General features: G+C 38.5%; 1 protein-coding gene across 1 annotated transcript in view; it reads right to left on the bottom strand.

Annotated features, from left to right (window-relative positions):
• The window catches only part of WDR49 (WD repeat domain 49), a 133,211-nt gene that overhangs the window by 60,652 nt on the left and 51,126 nt on the right, over positions 1-21,433 (bottom strand). The window contains exon 8 of the mRNA XM_029940784.1: positions 17,136-17,369. Within this exon, the coding sequence (XP_029796644.1) occupies positions 17,136-17,369 (234 nt within the window). The remainder of the gene's footprint in view (positions 1-17,135; positions 17,370-21,433) is intronic.

The following is a 21,433-nucleotide window of genomic DNA, read 5'->3' as shown; positions in this document are numbered from 1 at the left end:
GCAGATAGCGCTGGCTACCTGGGGATGAGGATATTTGATTTAATTGCTGTTTATAGTTCTATTTTTCAGTCAGTGCTGTGTGAGGCCCCGTAATACAAAGCAGGCCACCTCCTTTATTTCTATTGTGCATCAAATCCCCAGAAGTTTCATCTCTATAAGTAGTGAGATGAAGGGAATGATAAAATCTAAGACTAGTATGAAAAAAGGATTCAAATATTTTAAGGCAGCCGTTCTCCATTCATAAATCTTATTTATTACCTTTTTTAAAGGAATGTGTAATTTGCTCTTTCAAATGCATAACTTGAGTTTACTGAACCCCTACAATATGGAAGACCCAGGATCTTGGCATTGGGGATTCAGCAGCGAACAATTCCTGATCTTACATTTAGTGGCGGTAGAAATGCAACCAGATGAGAAAATAAAATAAAATAAAATAAAAATATATGGTTAGCGGTATAAGTACTATGAAGAAAAATAAAACTGAGAAGGAGGTACAAATCATTGGGAGTGAATCCAAAGCTGGGGACTCTGAAAAAGCCTCCCTGAAGGATCATTTGAAGACATGGCTGAGGTAAAGGAGGGAGCCATATAGATACCTAAGTGAAGAAAGTTCCAGGCAAAGGAAATAGCAATGCAAAGGCCCTGAGGTAAAATGCCCTTGGCACATTCAAGGACTAGCAAGGAGGTAGGCTTAAGCAGTGTGAGTGAGTGGCAGGCTGTGACCACATTCCACAGGCATTCAAAACACTCCCCAAATTACCCAGCATCCCCAGGAACGAGGTGACAGTCAGAAAAATATCACTTCCCCCTTTTCAGCTAATATTTATTTAGCTTTCCCTCCTGCTTTGTTCCATGCATATTTATATATAATATCCTTTGTCCTGTACAGAACATCTATAAGGGAGGTATTATAGTTCGTATTTTATAGTCACAAAAACTTTTGCTTAAAGAAGTTAAAATCAAGTATTCTCTAAATAATGAAGAAGAAAAAAAGAAGTTAAAATCACTTGCTCAATACAAAGTATTGGGAACTCTGACTCTGATAGCTCACCACTTCCCTCATTCTAAACAAATAGCTGAGAAAACACTACTTCAAAAAGGAGTCAAGATTGGACTTCCACGTTCCAGTTCTGCATGTTTAGAAGTCATCTGTCCTTATACAATGGAGTACTACATGGCAATGAGAAAGAATGAAATCTGGCCATTTGTAGGAAAGTGGATGGACCTCGAGGGCATCATGCTAAGCAAAATAAGTCAGGCAGAGAAGGGACAGAAATCATATGTTTGCACTCATAGGTCTAACAGGAGAACAGGAGAAACCTAATGGAGGACCAGGGGGAGGGGAAGAGGGAAAGACAGTTGGGGAGAGAGAGGGGGACACAAAACCTGAGAGACTATTGAATACTGAAAAGGAACTGAGGGTTGAAGGGGGAGGGGGGAAAGAATTGGTGGTGATGGAGGAGGGCACTTGTTGGGAAGAGCACTGGGTGTTGTATGGAAACTAATTTGACAAAAACTACTTAAAAAAAAAGAAGTCATTTGTCCTATTTAAAAAAAAAGTCATCCATCCTAATAGCAAGTAAAAAGCTAAACAAAATTAAAAAATCAACAACCCTTCTCTGATCGATAATAGAAATGAAGTTGCAGGGTAACTCGCTACCCCCAGAACTGGAGAGATCAACAGGCAAATAGAGAAAATAACACTTCACCAGAGCAGGAACTCATGAACTGGAAACTCCACAGGAAACTGCTGAGACAGAAAAACCAGAACTGTAATTGATGAATTGCTGGAGGCTTTAAGTGGACAAGTCTGAGAACTAAAAATTCCAGGGGAGGCCAGTTATAGGGGGCCCCAATAATTCTATGAGTTTTATTTTGAGGATATCGACCAGGATTTTACTCTAATATTGGAGAAAAAAACCCCTCCTGATCTGGCAGGGGTGGGAGTAGGAGGAAAGGATTTTAAAATACCTTAGAGTAATTCTGTTCCTCTTAACAAGGTCTGCCCTCAAGAGGAACTACCTAACCAGGGCCTCACCTGCTGGGCTTTTGTCAGCGCTTAACTGACCTGAGAAAGGAAAATACCAAATTCTAGCTGGTTCTAGCCTTCCTGTTGGACACAAGGGTGCAGAACAACTGGGAAGCATATGTGAATCTCACATATGTCCAGAAGCACAGGCTCGCAAGAGGCTGAGACCTAATCCTGGGATTATAGAATCCTTCCCCACCCTCACACCTAGCCACCACATTTCTAAAGGTACCTTAGTCCCACTATCAAGAAAAAATTATGATAGGAGAAGATAGGATTCAGTAGGCAGAGAGGGAAAGAAAGGTTAGGACCTGAGGTCCCTGGGTGGGGAAAAACACATATTTTGGAACAGTGCTAGGCGTTTCTGACCACAGCAAGCCCCCTCAGGTGTAAGGTTCCTCTTAAGAATGTAACTGACCCCACCTTCTGCCCCTTAGGGTTCCCTCAGGTGGGGGGAATAAGCTTAGCAATTCCCTGAACCTGCACTGATGGGTTAACAAGGCATAAAGAATTAGAAATCCATAGGATGCTCACACCCAATTTTGGGTAAACAAGATTAGGTAAATAAGTGTGGAGAAGCTGGGGCAGAGGCCCTAATATAGAACAAAGGCATATGAAATAAACAAGATTATGTATTCAGGGTGAAAGTGCCCCCCAACTTACTACTATAGCAGAAAGCTGCTCTCATAGGCAGGAAGGACCAAATTAGGTAAACAGGTAAATAGGGCATAGACCAATGCAGGGCAAAGTTGCCAGGAGTGAAGTGACCCTGAGGTTACTTGCTCTGTCATTCTTGCCCACTAGACCAGTTTAGGTAAACAGAGGTGGTGCCTCATGTCTGCTGTAATCAACCTTCCACCTGGCTTCCCAGAGCCAGGGTTTTGTTTTGTATTAACCCAAACCCCTAACCTGGCATATCATCAAAATCCTTTCTCTCATGTCCATGAGTTAATGTTCACAGTTTCATTGTCTCTTTGTGCACGTCCATCACCGTGTTAGTAAGCCTTATGATCCTAATAAAAATGGGGCAAGGACCCTTAATCGGGGCTCTTGTCTTTTCCGGGACATTAGCCATCTCTTGCATTTTAATCCTGCATTCACTTTCTTGCTGGACAAGAAAGGACTTTAGACTTAGAGTCTATGACACCTCAGGAATTTGAGGAAAGACCTAGCTAGGGCCACAGACCACCCCTCACACAATGGAAACGAGCCAATCAGGAATGAACAACCCAGCACCTAGAGTTAACCATTCAATAAGGGCAGAACCTGAAAAGGAACAAAGGAGAAGGGTAGAGGTGGGGAGGGTTAACCAAAACGTTATAAAACATATTGTCAGGGGCATTCACTTTCAAATGTCCCCTATCTGTAGAGAGCTTTCCTACTATTCTTCCTTTCTGATATTGTACTCTAATAAACTGGGCTGCTGCTCATTTTGTGTCCACTTCTTTATTCTTTGAAGTGGTGAGAAAACAAATCCGAGTATTGTGGTAAAAAATCCTGCAATGTTACAAAACATACTAAAAGGCAAAAAGCATACACTGAAGAAAAAGAGCAAGCCTCAGACCCAGACATGGCAGGGATGTTGGAATTATCAGATCGGAAATTTAAAACAACTATGATTAACATGCTAAAGGCTCTAATAGGTAAAGATAGCATATGAGAACAGATGGGTAACATAAGCAGATAGAAGAAAATTCTTAGAAAGAATCAAAAAGAGAAGCTACAGATCAGCAGGGAAGTATGCCTTTCATGTGCTTACTAATAGAACATGGCTGAGGAAAGAACCTCTGAGCTTAAGGATATATCAGTAGAAACCTCAAAAACTAAAAAAGCAAAGAGGACAAAGACTGAAAACTAAAACAAAAACAAAATACAGTATCCAAAAACTGGGGGGCAACTACCCAAGGTGTAACATTCACACAATGAGAATACAAATAGAAGAAAAAAAGAAACAAAAGAAATACTTGAAACAGGAATGACTGAAAAATTTCCCAAATTAATGACAGACACCAAACCACAGATTCGGGAAGCTCACATGACACAGCGCACACTAAATGGTAGAAAAAGAAAAAAACAAATAAAACAAATTTTAAAAAAAAGGACACTTAGGCATATCAGTCAAAGATAACATCTTAAGAGGAGCAGATAAGAAAGGTAACTTATCCTCAAAGGAACAAAGATAAGAATTACATTTGACTTCTCCTTAGAAAACACAACACAGAAAGGAGTGAAATATATAAAGTGTTGAGAGAATAAACCCACCAACCTAGAATTCTATATCCTGTGAAAATCACCTTGAAAATAAAGGAGAAATACTTTCTCAAACAAACCAAAATTAGAGGAATTTGTTGCCAGTAGACCTACCTTCAAAATTGTGAAAAGAAGTTCTTTAAAGAGAAAGAAAATAAATTAAGTCAGAAAATTGGATCTGCATAAAAAGGGAAGAACATTAAAGAAGAATAAGTAAAGGTAGAATAAAAACTTTTATTTTTCTTGGTCTTAATTGATCAAACAATTAACAGATCAAAGCAATAATACCAACAATGCACTAAATTATGTTCATTTATGTATACATATATGATAATTTATAGATAAATGCTAATGTATAAGGGAAATGAACAACAGCAATGATACAGGGGAAAGAGGGAGGAATTAGATTATTTTGTAATTGGGGCACCTGGGTAGTTCAGTCGGTTAAGCATCCGACTTCAGCTCAGGTCATGATCTCATGGTTCATGGGTTCGAGCCCTGAGTGGGGTTCTGTGCTGACAGCTAGCTCAGAGCCTGAAACCTGTCTCAGATTCTGTGTCTCCCTCTCTTTCTGACCCTCCCCTGCTCACGCTGTCTCTCTCTGTCTCTCAAAAATAAATTAAAAAATCAAAAAACATTTTTAGATTATTTTATTATAAGGTACTATAACTACTTGTGAAGTAATATAGTGCTATTTGAAAGTAGATTTGGATCTGTTATAAACATATCTTGAAAACTCTAGGGAAACTATTTTTAAAAACTAAAAACAAAATATAACTTATATGCTAAAAAAAAAGAGAGGAAATAGAATTATTTAAAATGCTCAATTAAAACCACAAAAGGCAGAAAAAGATTAGAAGATGAAAATAGGAACAAAGTGCAAGGGCAACCAATACAAAACAGTGACAAAATGAAAGCTATTAATCCAACTACATCAGTAATCACTTTGAATGTAAATGCACCAAATGAACAAATCAAGCCAGACCATCAGATTGGATCAAAAATTAAGACCCAACTATATGTTGTATAAAAGAAACTGAACTTAAATGTAAAAATACATGCAGAGTTAAAGTACAATGAACAAAAAACAATGTACCATGCTAACATGAATCAAAAGGACACAGGAGTAGCTCTAGTGATTTCAAAGTAGACTTTAGAGCAAGAAAGTTATTAGGGATGGAGAGTAGAATAATGATAAAAGGTCAAGTCTCCAAGAACACATAACAGTCCTTAATGTGTATGACTCTAAAGACTGCATCAAACCACACGAAGCAAAACTGGTAGAACTGTAAGGAGAAATACATTAATCCACTTTTATAGTTGAAGATTTCAACACTCCTCTATCTGAAAGGGACAGAACCAGCAGGCAGAAAATCAGTAATGATATAGTTGAACTACACAATATCATCAATCAAGTGGATATAAATATAAACTACCTCATACAACAATGGCAAAATACATATTTTTCTCAAGGTTGTATGGAACATTCACCAAAATAAACCATATTTTGGGACATAAAACACACCTCAACAAATGTAGAAGCATAAAAATCACACAACTGGTCTTTGACCACAATGAAATTAAACTAGAAATCAACAACAGAAAGGTAACTAGAAAAATCCCATAATACTTGGAGATTAAATGGCACATTTCTAAATAACATATAGGTCAAAGAAGAACTCAAGAGAAATTTTAAAATATTAACTATATTAAATGAAATTACAAATCAAACATTTTAGGATGCATAAAAAGGAATGCTTAGAGGAAAATTTATGCATATATTAGAAAAGTTAATGCAACAAAAAGTAAGTAGGAGAAATGGAAAAATTAAGATTAGAGCAGAAATCAATGAAACTGAAAACCAGAAATTAATAAAGTCAATGAAACCAAAACCTGATACTTGGAAAAGATCAATAAAATGGATAAGACTTTAGCTAGGCTAAGTAAGAAAAAAAAGGAGAGAGAGAAGACATAAATCACTAATATCAGAAATGAAAGAGGGGACATCACTAAAGATCCCATATACATTAAAAGGATACTAGAGGAATACATACTATAAAAACTCTATGCCTACAATTTTGACAACCTAGATGAAATGGGTCAATTTATTTAAAGACACAATCTTTCCAATTCACACAAGAAGAAATAGACACATTAGGGGGAAAAAAGACATAAGTACAAATAGGCTTATATCAATGAAAAAAATTAAATCAAGTTAATACCGTTGCTTTTTCTTTAATGTTTTATTTATTTTTGAGAGAGAGAGAGAGAGAGAGAGAGAGAGACAGTATGAGCAGAGGAGGATCAGAGAGAAAGGGAGACACAGGATCTGAAGACAGGCTCCAGGGTCTGAGCTAGCTGTCAGCACAGAGCCTAACACGGGGCTCAAACTCATGAACCCAAGATCATGACCTGAACCAAAGCCGGTCGCTCAACTGACTGAACCACCCAGGCACACCAATATTGTTGCTTTTTAAACATTTTTTAAAATTTAAATTCTAGTTACTGAACAGTACAATATTGGGTTCACTAGAAGTCATTCATTCATCACTTACATACAACACCGAGTGCTCATCATAACATGTGCCCTCATTAATGCCCATTACCCATCTGGCCCATCTCCACCTCCCTCCCTCCATCAATTCTCAGTTTGCTTTCTCTCGTCAAGAGTCTCTCATATTTTGTTTCCCTCTCTATCTCCTTTTACCCCTTCCCATAGGTTCATTTGTTTTGTTAAATTCCACATGAGTGATATCATATGGTATTTATTCATCTGTCTCTGATTTCACTTAGCATTATACACTCTAGCTCAAGCCATGTCATTGCAAATGGCAAGATTTCATTATTTTTGATGGCCAAGTAATATGTCATTGTATACAGGGACCACATCTTCTTTATTCATTTATCAGTCAGTGGCCATTTGGAATCTTTCCATATTTTGGCTATTGTTGATAATGCTGCTATGGAACATCGGGGTGCATGCACTTCTATGAATCTGTATAATTAATAATATTCCAAAATAGGAGCACCTGGGTGGCTAAGTTGGTTAAGCATCTGACTCTTGGTTTTGGTTCAGGTCATGATCTCATGGTTCATGAGTTCTAGCCCCGCATCAGGCTCTGTACTGTCAGTATTCTAAGGACTCTCTCTCTGCCCTTCCTTGCCTCTCTCTCTAAAAATAAATAAATAAACTTAAAAAAAATTTAAAACCCATGTTCCCAAACAGAAAGCATTAGGCTGAATGGATTCGTTGAGGAATTCTAAGAAAATTTATGGAAGAAATGATACTGATTTACCATAGTCTTCCTCAAAGGATAGAAGCAGAGGGAAAACTGCCTGACTCATTCTGTAATCACCAAAACCAAATACAGCATCACCAAAACCAAATACATTACAGTAAAAAAAAACCACAGATCAATTTGTTTCATAAACATAGATGCACAAATACTTTACAAAATGATAGCAAATCAAATCCAACAATGCATTAAAAGAATCACATAGCATAATCAAGTGATATTTATCCCTGGTAAGCAAGGTTGCTTCAACATTTGAAAATCAATTAATGCAAACCATCACATTAATAAGCAAAAAAAAAAAATCATGTGATTATATTAATAGATGAAGAAAAGGCATTTGACAAACTCCAACACCTACTCATGATAAAAATTATCAGTAAACTTGGGGCACTTGGGTCACTCAGTTGGTTAGCTAACAATTCTTGATTTTGGCTCAGACTGAGATCTCACAGTTGTCATCAGGCTCTGTGCTGGATTTAGAGCCTGTTTAGGTTTCTCTCTCTCCCTTTCACTCTACCCCTCCTCTGCTCTCTCTTGTGCTCTCTCTTGCTCACGCACTAAAAAAAAAAAAAAGAAAGAAAAAGAAAAAGTTATCAGTAAACTACTAGTAGAGGGGAACTTCCTCTACTTGATAAAGTATTTGCAAAGAAACATACAGCTAATATCAGACTTAATGATGAGAACATGAAGGTACAAGGCAAGCATATCCCCTCTCGCCACTTCTTTTCGACATCATATAGAAACTTTACCTAATTCACTAAGACAAGTAAAGGAAATAAAAGGTGTAAAGATTAAAAAGGAAAAAATAAACTGTCTTTGTAGCAGATGACATGATCCTCTTTGTAGAAAATGTGAAAGAATAAATAAAATACTCCTAGAACCAAAGTGATTACAGCAAGATTGCAGGATACAAAGTTAATATACAAAAGTCAATCATTTTCCTATAAAGTAGCAATGAAAAGTAATGCCATTTACATTAGCATTTACTGAAATTAAATACTTAGGTAGAATCTAAAAGATGAATAAAATCTATATGGCATAAACTACAGAAATCTGATAAATGAAATCAAAGAACTAAATAAAAATATTCCAGGTTTTGTGGATTAAAAAAATCAATATTGTCAAGATTTCAGTTCCCTCCAACTTAATAATATATTACATGCAATGCAAGTAAAACTCCCAGCAAGTTATTTTATGGATATTGACAAACTGATTCTAAAGTTTGAATGGAGGGGCCAAAGACCCAAATGAGCTAACACAATATTATAGGAAAAGAACAAAATTGGAAGACTGATACTGCAAACTTCATGATTTAGCATGAAGCTGCAATAATCAAGACAGTGTAATATTGGCATGAAAGTAGACAACTAGATCAATGGAACAGAATAGAGAGCCCCAAAATAGATGCACATAAATAGAGGCAACTGATCTTTGCCAAAGAAACCAAGGCAATAACTGAGAAAGAATAGTCTTTCCAACAAATGGTGCTGGAAAAACTGGGCATCCACATGTAAAAAGATCAATCTAGACACAGACCTTACATCCTTCACTAAAACAAACAAAACGGATCACAAACCTAAAAACATAAAACACAAAACTGTAAAACACCAAAAAGTCAACATAGGAGGAAATGTAAATGACACTGGATTTGGCAATGACTTTTTAGATAAAGCATTGGAGGTATGGTCCAGGAAAGAAAAAACTGATAAGCTGGAGTTCATTCAATTTAAATTTTTCTGCTCTGCAAAAGACACTGTCAAGATACTGAAAAGATAAGGCACAGATTTGGAGAAATTATTTTCAAAAGACATATATGCTGAAACATGGTTATCTAGAATATACCAAAAAAAAAAAAACCTCTTAAAATTCAACAAGAAAACAACCCAATTAAAAAATAGGTCAAAGATGGCGCCTGGGTGGCTCAGTCGGTTAGGCGTCCAGCTTTGGCTCAGGTCATGATCTCACAGTTCGTGGGTTCGAGCCCCACGTCAGGCTCTGTGCTGACAGCTAGCTCAGAGCCTGGACCCTGTTTCAGATTCTGTGTCTCCCTCTCTCTCTGACCCTCCCTTGCTTGTGCTGTCTTTCTCTGTCTCTCAAAAATAAATAAAAAACAGAAAATTTAAAAAAATGGGCCAAAGATCTTCACAGACACCTAACCAAAGAATATAAACAAATGACAAATAAGCATATGAAAAAATGTTCCACATTTTATGGCATTTGGGAAATGCAAGGAAAAATAATAATAATGTGATACTATACATCTATTGGAATGACTAAATCTGGAACACTGACAATATCAAACGCTGATGAGGATGGAGAGCAGTAGGACCATTCATTCTTGGTTGGAAGCAACCAAGATGTCTTCCAGTAAGTGAATGGATAAATAAATGGTGGAATATCCATACAATGGAATACCATTCGACATAAAAAAAGAGCTTTCAAGCCATTAAAATACACAGAGAAAACATAAATGCATATTACTGAGTGATAGAATCTGAAAAGTCTGTATGCTATAAGGGTGGAAACATGAGATTATATATTTGTCTAAACTCTTAGAATGCACTACACCATGATCGGCTCTAATGTAAACTGTGGCTACATTTGGTGACGATGGTGTGTCAGTATAGGTTAATCATTTGCAACAAATGTACCACTCTGCTGATGTGGATGGTGGCGAAGGGTGTTCGTGTGAGAAGACAGGGGGTGATACATGGGGTCTCTCCCTACTTTTTACTCAATCTTGCCGTGAACCTAAAAGTGCTCTTAAAAAACAAATTCTTTTTAAAAGAGTCTGAGACTGTGATGATGAGAGAGGCTGAGGAAAGCCTCCTTTCCTACTCCTCTGATGAAGTTCATGTGGCTTTCATGGAGAGTATTTGATGATATCCATCAAGGTTACTGACATAAAAACTCTGACTCAATAATTTCAGTCCCAGAAATTTATTCCACAGATATTTCCTCACTAGTGCTAAAATCCATATGTTCGGGGTTGAAAACTACTACGTTATTTGTAATATAAAAATACTGTAATCAATAAATGTCCATAAAAGCTGACGGATAAACATCGCTCCACCCATGTAATGGAATACTGTGCAACTGTAGTAAAGAAAGAGGACACTTTAGGTAATCTCGTTAAGATGGTCTTTAGTTGGTGTTGTTAGATGAAAAATCAATGTACAGGACAGTGTTTCTGTGTATATAATATGTTATCATTTGTGTAAACAGCATTTAAAATAAAATTATATCAATTCTTAAATATTAAGAATTACATATATCCATGATTAAAAGTGAGTATATATGTTTGCTTGTGTATGAATAGAAGAGTCATTAGAGGTAGCTCTTGTAAGTCACAAAACTGCCTCAAGGGAAGGAAACTGAGTATGTATAGAGGCAGAGAAGAGAAAGTTTTCACTGCATACCCTTGAGTTTTATAACACTGAGATGTCCTGTTCCCTCCAGGCTAATCACTTTTAAATATGCACATGTGTATATGTATTTATATGTGATTTAAGGTAACCTTAAGACTAGGGTACTCTGGGGGGCCTGGGTGGCTCAGTCAGTTAAGTGTCAGGCTTCGGCTCAGGTCATGATCTTGCAGTTGCGTGGGTTCAAGTACTGCGTCAGGCTCTGTGCTGACAGCTAGCTCAGAGTCTGGAGCCTGCTTTTGATTCTGTGTCACCCTCTCTCTGACCCTCCCCTGTTCGCGTTGTCTCTCTCTCTCAAAAATAAATTAGAAAAGCATTTAAAAAAATTTTTTTAATTGGAAAAAAAAAAAAGACTAGAGTACTCCCCATGTCTCCAACAAGTGACCAGAGCCCACGGCCTCAGGAATGACATGTAACCAAATACAGCCTTAAGCTGACCACTTAAGAAGAGTCGTGTCAATAAAAGGAAGGTCACTTGGAGCCCAGTGAATAAGGCAGGAAAGGAGAAAGTTTCACCAGTGTTCATGCGGCTATGTTCAAAAGAGAAACTCATTGATTTTGACCTGAATACAAGCACTAAAGAGGTATAATGTCTTGTAAGGTGGAGATCACCTTCCCTCAAGCTTGTCCACTTCTCTGTGCTCAGATTGACAATTACCAAGGGAACTACCAATTGAATTGGTTAGATTCTCAAATATGTCAATTCCCCAAAAAATGGTGTGCAGGACAAAAAATGCCCTGTCCCTAAAAAATTATGGCTCAGCCCCATTTTTAATGAATGACTTGCATTATGATTTGCTGTGATAGTGGAGGAGCCGGCCCTTGAGAAGACCACCACTCTAGCTAATACGAAGAAGGTCTAGTCTTCAGATTTTCAAAGTCAACATCCCTTGCTGGGACATGGGAACCCCACCAAGGATCTCAGGGGTCCTGTTGGAGGCAGCCAGGCAGCAGTGGACACGTTTCTTTACATAACCACATATGTGATTAGTACGTTTACTCTTGGAGATTGGGTAAAATGGTAAGATTCTGGGAGGCAATTTGTATATGAAATGATCTAATATGCATATACTTTACCCTAGAAATTCATTCCTAAGATTTTACCCTAGAGAGATAAAGTCATGAGTGTGAATACATTTATGCACAAAAAACTTCGTAAAAGCAGACTTCTCATCAAGGCAAATGGATCAGCAAATTATGATACACATACAATGGGATACTGTGCTGATTTTTAAAAATGATTTAATAGATCTACATACACTTAGGTGCAAGTAAATGTATTCCAATATATCATAGAATAAAAAGGAAATTTACACTACCATATTTATATAAAATAGTCTATGTACACAGAGATATTTAAAACATGGTGGTGGTATTTCAGCAATACTTAGTTCCTTATTTGAGCTTACTGCATTGTTTTAATTTCTTATAATAAGCATGTAGTGTTTTACAAATATAAGTTATTTAAATTAAAAACATGTTTAATACCATTATCTGCCTAAATGCCAAATGATGCCTAAACATCTAGTCTGACTATAAATATATCCTAGGTGCAAGACAAATTGAAACATCACCGTCTTTTACAAGAATACATAAACCCACATCATTAGGATGAGAGCCAGAGTGATCACTCAGAAATTTCATCTTTTCCAGTTTATATGATACTTACAAATACATGTTTTAAAGTTTCCTAACTTCATGAGTTGTTAATAAAAGCTCCATTTAAGAACTCGGTGCAAGGACAGTTTGTTAGAACTGCCTCTGGGATATTGAGTTATTTTGATTCTTTCAAAATTAGGCATTAAAGGGACTCCTTCATCCTGTCCCAACTTGTTCTGCTGCGAGCAGCGAGGGAAAGCTTTGCCACATGAGGTAAAGCATGTGGTTTCTTTTAAATTTTTGCAGGGAGTAGTATCTCTTTCCTAGGTTAGGGTGCAAGGATACCAAAAGGTAGGAAGATAAAGAAAAGTCACAGAGCTGCTCCAAGTTGCTTTAATATAGGGATTATGTCAGGTCTCCGCCGAAGTCCGAAAAGAATGAAATAATAATAAAGCTTCGACAACATGTTAAAATGACAACAGAGAGGAAGGTTTTCATTAAACTCAGACAAAGAGGAAGTAAAAAAAAAAAAATACTCCAAACCAGATAACCCATGAGCAAGCACCTGTGAACTGAAAAAGTCTGGATTCCTGTTGAACCTGGAATGAGAAATGGTGAAATTTGACCAATCTAGCAATTGAGATGTATATTTGATGCTCAGGAGAGTCTGAGGAGTTGTAGGAAAATATAGAAGTGGAGAGCAAGGATCTTTCTTACATCAAAATCAAAGGAGGAGAGAAAAATGGGAGATTAGTTAAGAGTTTGACTGGAAAACAACTAGAAACATGGGCAACAGGGAGAGAGGGGAGAGGGAAGTGTGGGGTGTCTCTGCAGACTTCGGGAGTGGAGAGGACCAAAGAGGACCCCTGGGGATGAATGTTTATGAGCAGGAACTGAGGCAAGAAGGGGCAGGATAAGTAACTACCTCACCTGAAGGGGTGTTCCTGGACAAAGCCCAGTTCAGGATCCCCTCCATCATTCTAATTCCTTCGAACTTCTTGTTTCACAGGCACGTGGTTAAAACAAAGATGAAGGAATATCAAGAAGTTCATAAGAAAAATAGTGTCATAAATCACCAGCATTTAACCTGAGAGGTATAGGGGGCCAGGGGAGGCTTGCTAAAGCTGGCTGTTTCCAAGGGCAAGGCTATATATAGCAAAGCAACGCCGGAGAGCTGTGCGCTGTCACCAATTTCACATCTATGCTCCCCACCTCCACCACCCCTACCTTCACCATGAGATACACACATTTTTAAGCATCAATCAACTGAAGCTTAGACATGATAAGTTTTCTGCCCAGACTCTGAACTCTGATCTAACTCAGTCGTTCTAGAAACTTTCAATCTTGGGGGCACCTGGGTAGCTAGCTCAGTTGGTCAAACGTCCGACTCTTGACTTCAGCTCAGGTCATGATCTTACAGTTCTTGGGTTTGAGCCCCTTGTCGGGCTCTGCACTGACATTGCAGAGCCTGCTTGGAATTCTCTCTCTCTCTTCCCCTCCCCTGCGAGCTCTCTCTCTCTCTCAGAATAAATAAATAAGCTTTAAAAAATACATTTTAAGCTTTTGATCTGGGGATCCCTTTAGACTCTTAAAAATTACTGAAGAATCCAAATAGGTTTCATTTATGTGGGAGACAGAGAGACACACAAAGATAGATATACTGTGTATTTATCATACTAGAAATTTAAACTGAGAAACTGTTGAGACACAAGTATACAAAAGCATATATTCCTTTACCCATTAGAGCAATGATGTCATCATTCCTCATGCATCATCTAGAAAACCCCACTGTACACTCATGAGACAATAGTGACAAAAATGAAGGACTAATACTGTGATGAAGAGAGTTTTGAACTTGCAAATTCTCTGAAAGAATCTGAGTCCCCCCAAGGGTCTGAGATCACACTGTGAAAATTGTGGGGTTTGTTTTTTTTTTTTTTTAGTTTTTACTTTTTTCTTTTAGTGGGGGAAAGGGCAGAGAGAGAAGGAGAGAAAGAATCCCAAGAAGGCTTTATGCTCAGCATGGAACGCAGTGTGGAGCCATATGTGGGGCTCCATGATCCTGGGATCATGACCCGAGTTGAAACCAAGAGTTGGACACGTGACCAACTGAGCCACCCAGGACAACCAAAAATTGCTGTTTTTAAGTGTTGTTTTTTTTTTTAACATTTATTTATTTATTTTTGAGAGACAGAGAGATCATGAGCAGGGGAGAGGCAGAGAGAGAGGGACACACAGAATTGGAAGCAGGCTCCAGGCTCTGAGCTGCCAGCACAGAGACCAACATGGGGCTTGAACCCATGAACTGTGAGATCATGACCTGAGCTGAAGCTGGATGCTCAACCGACTGAGCCACCCAGGCGCCCTGAAAATTGCTGTTTTAACCTCAAGTCCATGCTTTATTTTTCCAAGACCAGACTGTGGTATATTCAGTGAATGACATTCACAATCTGGCTGTAAACTCCCTTTATTGCCTGAACTCCCACAACATTTGTGAAGCACTTCCAAACACCAGAATAATTCGTCTCCCTGTTAAAAAAAAAATGTCCTGAGTGCTCAAGTCTTTTTGAAAGCTCATGCTGTGTCTTCTGTCTGAAACTGCTTCCTTCTCTTGTAGAGAGTCCCACTCAAAGACTGTGGGGCCGTGTTCTGTCACCCACCCCATCCCCAGGCAGAACTGATCATCTGCCATGGGCACAGCACTTTGCTTTCATCTCTACTTCATTTTACTGTAGTCCATTTTTAAGTTGTGAGTTAGTAATGTGTCTGCCTTCCCTTCTTTCATCCCTCAGTCCTGTGAGGACCACCTGCCCAGCAATGGACACCAACACAACCCAGACCTTAGTTCTCTTGAGCTACTGGAAGGAAGAGGCTAAAGTATACGAATCTGATTCCTCATTCCTGGCACCCGGACTTGTGCAAAACTGCTCTATTTGCTTGGTCTAATTACTTTCAAATGATAAATTATCACTTGTGGATGGGACTGTGGGTGATCTTGTTTTCTTTGCTCTTAACTGCAGCACATTTTTATAGTTATGAATGTAATACCAATGCTAAAGTGTTTCTCTGCAGCTTAGCTAATAGTTATGAACCACTGATGTATGCTAGCAATAGTTTTATGTGCTGAATATACGTATTAATGCTTTTAATTATTTATATTGTTAACAGCAACAGTAAGTAGAGGTGTGAACACCCAACTCAATGTACAGTGATCCTTTCTGCCTATATGTTCATATTCTATTGTTCCCGGTAACTTCCGTATATTTGCACTATCTTCGCTTTATCTTCACATCCCAAATGGAAGATTCCTCATCTTTGTGTCCCATTTCCTGAATTCCTCACGGAATATTGCTCATCTAATGGTGAGACAACATACGATCTTAACATCTACATACAGACCTAGCGTTTTAATTTTGCAGATCTCAATTAGCAAAATGTTCTCCTGGAAATAAATAACATCCCTCAGTGGCCGCCAGGGAGCCAAATTAACTGGTTGCCTTCATAAACTTCAGTAAACCATTTATGGGAGAATGTTCCCTGCAGATGGAATTCAAAATGGATTGTTTTGTAAAGGATTTCTATCTCCTAGAATAACCAGAAAACAGAGTGTTGGAAGCGCTGACACGACACACTACTCATTACTAACAAAGGGCTTTCCACCCCTCGCACAAAAACCGAACCACTCATTTCTGCACGAACGCAGAAGCTTCGGCAGAAGGCAAGGGAAGAACGGGTTGGAGTTATTGTTTAATTGGCCGCAAGCTAGACACAGGCTCTCTGCTTGGGTCCTGCTGTGCGGTTACCATCAGGCCTGAGGTGATCACTGCAGCGGACTAAACTTCCCCGGTGCCTGTCCCTCCACAACACCACACGCTGACCCTCCTCGTCCCCGCGGAAGGCCTGTTGTCTCTGCAGCATCTCTGCTCCAGAGGAGCAAGTGCGTCCTCATTGACATGCAGGTAGTGCTCCCGTAAGCAAAGGCTGCAAAGTGTCATTAAAGTAGCGGGGAGACAGACGCCGCTGGTGCTGCATACCAAGTGGCGCCACTTTTAACTGAATCATTTTATTATGAATACATTCTGGACTGCCACTGTGAGCCACTGGTGTAAAATATGCCTGGCAAAATGGATCTCTGCTAATTACATTTCATGCATATTTCAGAACTTTCCACAGAGATACAGGAAGATGGTGTTCATAAAAGAGAATTTTACAACCCGGTTCACTGGCATTTGGCATCCAGACCCAAACTAGCGAGCAACAAACAGAAGTTCAATTATATTACATGTTGTGTTTGTTCTAGCTGGAATATGGTAATTCCTTCTAACTCTGTCTGTGCTGCTGTGGTCACTGGCTGAAAACGAAATCTCTCTTCAATTCCACCTGAACACACATTACTGCAAAAACGCACATGGCTATTAAACCATTTCTTTCCCACATTTTTCCCCCTATTTGTCCTCAGTTGCCGTACACTGAATTAAGGAAAGGAGACTCTGGACTTGGGGACGTGTCAGCAAGGTGACAGAAAAGCATCATTACCTGCTTCAAGACTGAATGGTAAAGAACACAAGTGACTGCTTTCTTGTGGCTCTTCACCCTTTTGCTGGCCTCACTTTTCATTGCCAACAATCCGAGCTGGCTATTAAACGAGATGAAAAGTCGTCCATGGGCTTCATCAAAGTGGAAGAGACATCCGAAGTCCTGACTTTTGGAGAAAGAACAAGTCATCCTCTGGATGGAGAGCTGGTGCTGAATATCCCAGAGTCTCAAAACCTGGTTAAAAAGTGATAAAGTCATATGAACATGTCAGGAATACTTGTAATTTTTTAGCCCCAATTTTTTCTTAGTTGACTCTCAACCCCCAGGCAGATAGTTGTTTCCTCCCCAGTTTTATAATTATTTATACTTCCTTCGTGGCACTTTTTTTTTTATTTCCCTTATCTATTTAAATGTCTCCTCACTTGTCTTTTTTATTTATTTACTTATTTTAGAGAGAGAGAGAACACACTCGAGTGGGGCGAGGGGCAGAGGAAGAGAGAGAAAGAGAGAGAAAATCTTAAGCAGGCTCCATTCCCAGCACAGAGCCTGATGGGGGGGCTCGATCTCACAACCGTGCGATCATGACCTGAGCCAAAATCAGAAGTTGGATACTTAATTGACTGAGCCCCCCAAGTGCCCCAAATGTCTCCTCACTTGTAATCTTCCCCAGGGGAGAACTGTGTTTTGTCTCCATCCCCGGAAGGGTGCTATCTTTAGCAAGTGCTTGTAGTAGACAGAATTCTAATCCTCCAAAATGCCCATGTCCTAATTCCTAGAGGGTTTGAATACGTTATTTGCATGGCAAATGGGATTTTCTAGATGTAATAAAGTAAAGATTTTGAGATGGAGAGATTATCCTGGATGCTAAGGGGGAGTCCAGTGTAATCATAACAGAGATCAGAGTGATGGGGTGTGAGAAGGACTCCGCCTAGTATTGTTGGCTTTGAAGATGGAGGAAAGGGCCAAAGAAATTAGAAAAGGTGAGGAAACTGATCCCCCCCCCAGAGCTTCTGAAAAGCAAGAGTCCTGCCAGCACCTTGATTTTAGCACAGTGAGACCCACATTCGGATTCTAACTTACAGAACACAAATACATCTGTGTTGTTTTAAGCCACTGAGTTTGTGTTTATTTTGTCACAATAGCAAATGAAAAGTAATACAGTCTCTCTCTCTCTCTCTCTCTCTCTTTCTCTAATATGTATGTAGTATTATATATTATACTTTCTATATAGTTGTTACACATTATATGTACATATTAACCTATTTTATAGCTATAGAGTCTATAACATATATGACATACTTATCACACACACACATACATACATATACATTGTGTATGTGTGTGAAATAAAAGACTTGGTATTAAGTAAATCAGGCTCACATAAACCACAGACATCAGATTCTTATTCAAACAAAATCAAGCCACAAAAATGACATACAGGCGGAATGAGACAAACACCGGGGGAAGCAGGAAGAGCAGGGCGGCAGGTGCACGTGCCGCTCTCACCTGTGAACAGCACCAACGCAGGCCAGTGAGGGAGAGCCACCGTGCGGACAGCGAACAGTGCCTCCCAAAGATGCTGGCAGGCCAGCTCTGCAATTAGACTTTTTGGGTTCTAATCTTGGTTCTGTCTCTAATTCTAGGGTTAACCTCTAGCAAGTTGATTTGTCTGTCTGAGGTTCTGACATAATACCTACCTCATCCAGTGCTGTGAAGATTGAACCAGAACCCAAGTCAAGCATTTAGTATGAGAACCAGCATGTAAAAAGTGGCCAATATATGCTTTTATTATTAAATGTATTTTATTATTTTTTTCATTGTGTCAATATTAGAACCTAAGAGCAGAAAGGGTTTTTTTCAAACAAACTAGTCTGTGTTATCCAATGTAAGATTTCTGAATTTTCTATTTTAAAAAATAGTCTCTATTTAAATGAGTGTTTACAGACAACCCTGTAGTTCTTAACCTTGTTTTATTTTTTTTTAATTTATTTATTTTGAGAGAGACAGTACAAGTAGAGGAAGGACAGAGAGAGAGAGACAGAGAGAGAGAGACAGAGAGAGAGAGAATGAGTGGGGGAAGGGCAGAGAGAGCAAGGGAGCCACAGAATCTGAATCAGACTCCAGGCTCTGAGCTGTCAGCACAGAGCCTGACATGGGGCTCCAACTCACAAACCGTGAGATCATGCCCTGAGCTAAAGTCAGATGCTCAACAGACTGAGACACCAAGGCATCCCTATTTATTCACTTTTAAAATTTATTTTTTTATTTTTAGAGAGAGAGAGAGAGCACAAGCAGGAACAGTGAGAAAAGACAGAACCCCAACCAGGCTCCAAGCCGTCTGTACAGAGTCTAATGTGGGGCTCGAACTCAGGAACTGTGAGATCATGACCTGAGCTGAGATCAAGAGTCAGATGCTTAACTGACTGAGCCCACCCAAGTGCCCCTTAACCTATTTTAAATCATATAATCCTTTGGGAAAATAAAATCTGTTCAAAATTATGGTCTACCCCTCTTCCTAAATGTATATGCCTATACATATATACATGTATATATATACACACACACACACACACTTTTTTTATATAATTTCTTTGGGTATATAGACACACACACCTCCCATACGTATGTATAGACTCTGGAAATCCGCAGCTTAGAAATCCCTGTGTGTCTGCTAAGTACATTCACCCAGAGAGACCCTCTTCTACCATTTGGTTCTATCCTCTTTTCCTACATCTACATAAGCCTCTTGTTAACTAACACTTCTTGTCCAGGGTAAATGATCCCAGTTCCTTCAACCATCTTAACTTCAGAACTTACTTCACCATGGCAGCCTCTTGGTTCTTTCGGTCTTTGCACTTTCTCTCCAGGGGAGGTTCATCATTTAGACTTTTTTTTTAACCTTTGGAACCATAGCTGGATATGCCAATGGTGTAAAATCCAATAACACTCGCGGGCCTTATTCTCAGCCTATCCCCATCCCTCTAAAACCCCAAGTCCTACTCCTCAGAGACAGCCTTCTTAAAGTTATTTTTTAAATTTTTATTTATTTGGAGACAGCCTTCTTTAACTCTTCCTGAGTTATGGATTTCTCCATAACAGCAAATAATAGCAGTGTGTGTGTGTGTGTGTGTGTGTGTGTGTGTGTGTGTAAATATCATACATTGATCTAATGACTCTCTCCTTTGAATGAAAAAAAGGTTGAGACATAATAGATCAATAATTTTTTTTTAATCTGTTGAACATTGTGGCTCAGCTAATAACTATGTCTCTATCCAGCTCATTGGTGGAGTTCATCAGCTAGGATAAAATCCAAATATATAGAACCCCGTAAAAATTTGCCTCACTTTTGCATGGGTATTCACCCAATTGCAAATCTCATAAAATCCACAATGATATTCTATGAAACTTTTTCAAACATCTTATAGAAATAATTACACTTATTGTATAGGGTAATCTCTCCATCTACCAACAATTATAACAAATTTTAAATGACCTAGTCAGCCCCCACCATATAAATAGCATTACCAATTCTTGTAACCCCAGGAATATGTATTTATGAAGTAAATTGGTTTTTGCGGCAAGAATTTTTCATTAAAGAACTCATTCTGGTTCTTAAACATTACTAAATTGTCTTTATTTAAAATATTCTGGTAACACTCCAGGATATATTTATCCTCAAAAAAATAAATTCTAGGGGCTCCTGGGTGGCTCAGTCAGCTAAGTCTCTGACTTCAGCTCAGGTCAGATCTCATGTTAGTGGGTTTGAGCGTCGTGCTCTGTGCTGACAGCTAGCTCAGAGCCTGGAGCCTGCTTCAGATTCTGTGTCTCCCTCTCTCTCTCTGACCCTCCCCTGCTCACACTGTCTCTCTCTGTCCCTCAAAAATAAATAAAAATCATAAAAATAAATAAATTAATTAATTCTATAAGAACAAAGACAAATATTTTTCAATGTGTTCTAAATATAAGTAAAATTGATAAACTTATTTTGAATGTTAAAGCCACAAGATTAGACACATCACCATCATTCTCAAATACCCATACTGCTTATAATAGTTATACCCTCATTGTTCAGAATCCTGTCTTGTTTAGTATAGACTCCCTTCTAAAAAGTAGAAACTAATTTCATGTCAGGATAATAATTTGGGGCATAGTTGAATATACATTAGTAATAACTCAACAGTATTAATGGACTATAAGTTCTACAGAATAATTTTCCACTGTGTCGTTCAAATAATTTATGTTACCTTTAATATTTTATTGACACTTAGTTACATAAATTAAACAAAAAAATTAAAAAT

Source organism: Suricata suricatta, chromosome 5 (genome assembly GCF_006229205.1).
Source record: "Suricata suricatta isolate VVHF042 chromosome 5, meerkat_22Aug2017_6uvM2_HiC, whole genome shotgun sequence".
NCBI lineage: Eukaryota > Metazoa > Chordata > Mammalia > Carnivora > Herpestidae > Suricata > Suricata suricatta.
This window is presented reverse-complemented; position numbering and strand designations above follow the sequence as displayed.